At 36.6% G+C, this 6000-nt stretch overlaps 1 protein-coding gene across 2 annotated transcripts in view; it reads left to right on the forward strand.

Annotated features, from left to right (window-relative positions):
- SNRK (SNF related kinase) overlaps nucleotides 1-5167 on the forward strand; it is a 35664-nt gene extending 30497 nt beyond the window's left edge. For both annotated transcript variants that reach the window (XM_089532866.1, XM_089532867.1), the window contains exon 7: nucleotides 867-5167. In XM_089532866.1, coding sequence (XP_089388992.1) covers nucleotides 867-2085 — 1219 coding nt within the window. In that variant the 3' untranslated portion in view covers nucleotides 2086-5167. The remainder of the gene's footprint in view (nucleotides 1-866) is intronic.
- Nucleotides 5168-6000: the final 833 nt, after the last annotated feature.

Here is a 6000-nt window from a genome sequence, read left to right on the forward strand (position 1 = left end):
AGCTAAGAGTGTCTATTTCTGCCTTTACTTTATTTTTCTAAAATAAGTGACACTGACTTAAAGAGAGTGGGGACAAAGTGATCTTATATTCTGTGCTGTTTCCCATATAGTGACTTCTTAAAAAAAATTACACAATTTGAGGAAGAATTAGGTTTCACCAATAAAATTATCATTCTTATACTAAGAGAGGGTTAAGTTATTAATGTCATTAAGAAGGAAAGCTTCTAGAAATATTCTTATAAAATTTGTATTCTGCTCTTCAAAAAGTTGTTTCACAGGACAGCTAGGGACTCAAATTTGGATATGCTTTGAAATGGTCTTGCTCCTCTATTATACAGCATATCACAAATTACTTTGGAAAGTCTTAACTTATAAAAAAAAGTTTTGCCATTGGTTTGAGGGTTGAAAAAGCTGAGCCCAAAATAACTATTGTCCTGCAGTCTGACAGAACAGTTTGTTTACCTCCTTGGAGCCAAGCAAATGTGTGGAACTGTAATTCTTGGTCAGTTTTAAAAATGCATTTCAATTTTTACTATTTTATCTTTCAAAGTAACAAATCGATTTTGAGTGAATACATTTTGATTTAAATGTTTTTGTCTGCCTTTTAAATTTACTAAAATTGCAAGTACAGTGCTCTTGCGCTATAGGTGGGCACCCCATATACGGCTTCCTGCTTAAGTAGAAATTGCATGATGGGAAAGTGGCACATGCGCCCTCCCACACCGCACGCACGAGCCGCATTCAATTGAGTGGGACTTGAGCTTATACGTTTTTTGGCTTACGTAGGGAGGTCTGGAATGGATCCCCCGTGTACGCCTAGTTCCCGGTTTTGACTTTTGTTTTGTTTTTTTAAATTATTCCTACAGGCAATCATGGCCAACAAAAATTGATGTTCCTCAAGATCTAGACGACGACCTTACAGCTTCTCCTCTGTCCCATGGAACTGTTCCTCAGTCTCCAGCTCGCACTGCTGAGAATGTTCTTAATGGTCACAGGAGTAAAGCACTTAACGATTCAACAAAGAAAGAGGATATTCCTGAATTAGCTGGACCAGCACTTTCAGTTGTTCCTTCAGTGAGTTTAAAGCCTACAACTAGTGGCCGGAAGTGCTTGTTTAGGGTTGAAGAAGATGAGGAGGAGGATGAAGAAGATAAAAAAACAGTTTCCCTTTCAACTCAAGTTGTTTTACGTCGGAAACCATCAGTTACAAACCGCCTTACTTCCCGGAAAAGTGCCCCAGTCCTCAATCAGATCTTTGAGGAAGGGGAATCTGATGATGAGTTTGATATGGATGAGAACTTGCCACCCAAACTTAGCAGGCTAAAGATGAATATTGCTTCACCCAGCACTGTGCACAAACGTTACCACAGAAGGAAAAGCCAAGGTCGGGGATCAAGTTGCAGTAGCTCTGAAACAAGCGATGATGATTCAGAAAGCAGACGGCGTCTTGATAAAGACAGTGGCTTTACTTACTCCTGGCATAGACGGGATAGTAGTGAAGGCCCCCCTGGCAATCAGGGAGATGGCAGTGGACAAGGAAAGCCAAGCAATGGGAATGGAGGGGTAGACAAAACAAGCCCTGGTGATAACAGTAAAGGGAGTGGAAGTCCTTCTGGTAGTTCTAGTGGAAGCACGAATAATAATTCAGGATCTACCCGTAGATGTGCTGGGTCTGGTAATTCCATGCAGCTATCTTCAAGAAGTGCAGGTGACCTGGTTGAAAGCCTCAAACTGATGAGCCTCTGCTTAGGTTCACAGATTCACAGTAGCACGAAGTACATTATTGATCCCCAAAATGCCATCTCATTTTCCAGTGTTAAAGTGCAAGAGAAATCAACGTGGAAAATGTGTATAAGTTCTGCTGGGAGTGTAAATCCAACTTCATCTTTGGGCAGCATAAAATTCTTTTCTGATCAAATGTCAGACACTGCAAATGAATTGGAACGAATAAAAAGCAAGAACTTGAAAAATAATGTACTACAACTACCTCTGTGTGAAAAAACAATCTCTGTGAATATTCAACGAAATCCAAAAGAGGGACTCCTGTGTACCTCTGGTCAAACTACTTGCTGTCATGTTGTTTGACAATAATTGGACTTAACCCATTCTACTTGATAACATCAATCTTCCTGTTCAGAGCTGTGAATACTTCATTTCACTGAACCCCTTAGCATTGTCTTAAATAATTTAAAATGGGCTTTGAACAGTAATTTATTACGTTTTAATTTAGTTTTGCTTGATATGACAATGCATGATTTTGTGCATGCTGCTAGCCAATAATTTGCCCCCCAACAAACCAGAATTTGTGTAACTTTTTTACATTGATGATTTTAGTATAGAAAATCTGGATTACAGTAAGACATGTGTCCAAATCCAGTGTAAATGAAGCACTTAATAGTTTCACATTCTGCACTTAAATGAGAGAGAGAGAGCTTTTGTTTTTGTTTTTTGAAATGTACAGTCTTGTTCTGATCTTATATGTTACCTTAACTATGTGAGATGTGGCATAATTCTGTGTGTTTGCAACAGAACCAAAGCAATAATGTTTTGACCCTGAAAACTCTTGTAAGAGGTTTCAGATTTCCAAGGCTTGTACAAAGCAAAAATGCACTGAAAATTAAGAGGTCTTGAACTATGGTTTTTAATCCCACGTCTTTGTCTTAAACTAATAATATGCATGAGATGGTGGCTGAACTGAAGATCTTGCTTTGGTACAGACAAGATTTTGTTAAAAAAACAATTTTATGGCAGCTTTTCCCTATAGAAAAATATTGTTCCATGCAGACAATCTTTTAAAAGCGACATAACAAAAGCAGATTATGAAGTCATTTGCTCAGAATCTTTTTTTCCAATCTGAGGGAAAATACATTTATTATTGGTCTATAACATGGCAATTGTTAGGTATGATAGAAGCCACTTTAGAGGACCAATTTGTGTGGCTATTGGGAGATCTGTTTGAGGAGGCCAGTTCCTGTAAATTCTCTAGTCATAAACATATTAAAAGGCTTAAAGTGTGTATCTTTGATGTCTGTTTTCCACTATGCCCTTTAGCCTTTGACAGCCTGTTTTCAACTGTAAAAGAAGTTTAAAGAGTGCTGATTACTTTAAGAATTCTTTTTTGATCTAGCATCTTGGCTCTATTCCATTACTTCTATGTAAACCAATGAATGGGCACTCAAGGTACATGGCTATTGCTCTGGTGTAGTGTTTTTATCAAAAGCGCTTCAAAAGGCATAAACTACATTTAGTCATCAACCACACATTTTTAAATGAAGGAGAGCAGAAACGGTTGCTGGAGTTCAGGTAGGAAGTATCAGATAACTGGAGTGCATTACCCATATATTACATAATTGTACTCTATAAGTCTAAAAATGCATCACAAAGTAAATTAATGCAAAAATCAAGAAGGTGTGTTAATATCAAACTTAGTTTGAGGTACAAAAAAGGTCTTTTTAAATTCCCTTCAATAACTCTCTCTCCAAATCAAGTCAGATAACACAAAGTCAATTTCCTTTTACATTTATTAGCTTTTAGCTTTTTTAATTTCCCCCCAAACACCCTTGCTACTGAAAGGCCAGCAGACAAATGTGCTGGCACTTTTTTTCTGTACAAAGGAATACTTTTGACCAGATGAACTAACTTTTGTGGACTTTTATCTAGAGTAAAATATATTGCAGATTCCCAATTTGGGGAATGGCTAGAATGTTATTTTTTCATGCGCTGTGCACTGGGTCTTGAAAGCAATGCTGGTAAGAATTCATGGTGTTATGTAGCAACAACCCAGACAGGCACTGATTGACTGAGAGTTTACATAGCTTAGTATGTTAATGCTAGCAAATGGTCAAGTAGAATGCATTTCATGTGTATTGTAGACTGTAGAGCACCAAAGAACTGTTACATATTACTATGGGTTTTTGTTTGTTTGTTCACACTGGCTTTTTTTCTTTTTGAAGTTTGGTAAATCCTGCTAAAGATGCACTCTAAAGTGTATTTCCTAGGATGCTAGTTCTGTTAAATTCAGCATGGTTTACTTCCAGGTAGTAGGCTTGTGCAGAGTATTTTAATATCTATCCTAGTTGTGGCTCAATACTTTTGCAGCTCCCAAGAGTAGCAAGGCATCAATAAAACATTTTGCTTTTTATGTTTTAAGATATTGTTGCAGTTTAGTTTAAAAACAGCTCATCATGCTATACCAGTATGATACATGCAAGCTATGAGAACATGTGTGGGCGAAGCCATAGAACATATTTGCTTGAAATTTTATTGAGCAGGGATCTTACAAAGGGCCAGAAATATGGATCGTTCACAGATGACAGTGAACAGAGCATCTATAGAAAAAGTAGGAGAAAGTTTATAAAGGGCATTGGCAATAAACTTTGTTGCAGCTTTTTATTTTCAAGTATTGTAAATATTCTTTCCATGCATTATTATGTACAGCCTTGGAATGACACCTTTTGAGACTAACCCTGGGTGGGTTTTTTGTTTCTTCTGTTTTTATATACAAATGTGTGTGTGTGTGTATGTGTGTGTATATATATATATGTATATATATACATATGGTGCTCACTTTAGAACAGCAGTGTTGACCATTATGCTGCATAGCTGTAAAATAGCCTTATTTAGTTGTGTATGGTTGGGTGAACCTCTGGTTGTACAGATGTTAGCTTGAGTGTCGTCTTTTTATCCATTTGTTCACAGGTGAATGATTGTGCATGTGTTGTATGTTGTATTATGTTGTCATGTTAAAAGAGGGAGAGAATAACCACTACATTGAAATATATTGGACCAAACTATTATAGAGCAAGTAACAGTTTCTTGTACCCCTTAAATCTGTCTTTACAAGTTGCATATAGTACCGTAGCATATAAATTTAATATTGTGGAAAGCAACTAGTCTTGTATTTTTCTGTATTTGTATATAATGTACCTCTAGCAATTTATCTGTATTTAAGATGTGACAATCTTGACACAGATTTTACAAGTAGCAGTGCAGTTTGGCAGAACAGAGTAGAAAAGCTACACGTGTTAGGGAGGGTACAGAAATACCAGTTGATCTTTGTCAGTTGCTTCCAGAAATGTTTGGCTTTCTTCATTGTATAAACATACATGGTGTGTGACAACTGAAAAAAAACTCCAGTTAATAAAATGATCTCTTGATTGGTGCATAACTTACTTTCATATCAATTTTCTGTATTCTAACATGGCTGCTCTTTCAGCACTGAGGATATGAGCAGCTGTCATTTCTAAAGCTTCAATTGTAATAAGTACATTTTTCCTGTCCCTGTTGTACTTTGAATAGCTATCTCTGTATTTGCAGGACAAATGTTTGGCCATCTTTAGGGTGCTCTCAGAAGCATTAGGTATTTGGCCCTTGTCATAAGAACATGAGAACATCTTCCTTGGTTTCTTCCTAGACCAACAAATAGGAATGTCTTGTTCTATAACTTCTTTGACTTATTGTTTGATTTTTAAAAAAAGAAATTATAATGGTACAGCAAAAAGACGAAACTAGATATTCTTGTGAACGATGACTTCAAAGCCTTACTTTTAAAAATGCATAATAATTACAACAACAACAACATAATCATCTTGGGGTAGAAGTGTTCAATCAACATTTTCCCTGTGTAGCCTTTGGAGCAGTTCACACCCAAAGCTCCAAATGATAAGGTTTTGAATTAATTATGAAACTGTGTAGAGACCCCAAAGATGAAATGAAAGCATACGAGGTAATTATTGGCCAAGTGAAGTTGCTAATGCAGTTGGGAAATACTTCAGAGCAAAGGATTTGTAGTTTTTGGTAATTTTATAACAGCCTTTTCCAATTCTTCATATGCTTTGAATGACAACTTTCATAGTTTCAGCCAGTGTGGTCAGTCAGTGGTCTCAATTGATAAGATAGTCGTAATCCCAACATATCTAAGGAGCATGATTGGGAGAAGCTGTTGGATAAGAACATTTTAAAAAATACAATTTAAAATGCCTAAGTCATCAAATTCTGCCA

The sequence above is a fragment of the Sceloporus occidentalis genome, unplaced genomic scaffold (genome assembly GCF_023333645.1).
Source record: "Sceloporus occidentalis isolate IW3139 unplaced genomic scaffold, rSceOcc1.0.p SCAF_7, whole genome shotgun sequence".
In the NCBI taxonomy this organism is placed as follows: domain Eukaryota; kingdom Metazoa; phylum Chordata; class Lepidosauria; order Squamata; family Phrynosomatidae; genus Sceloporus; species Sceloporus occidentalis.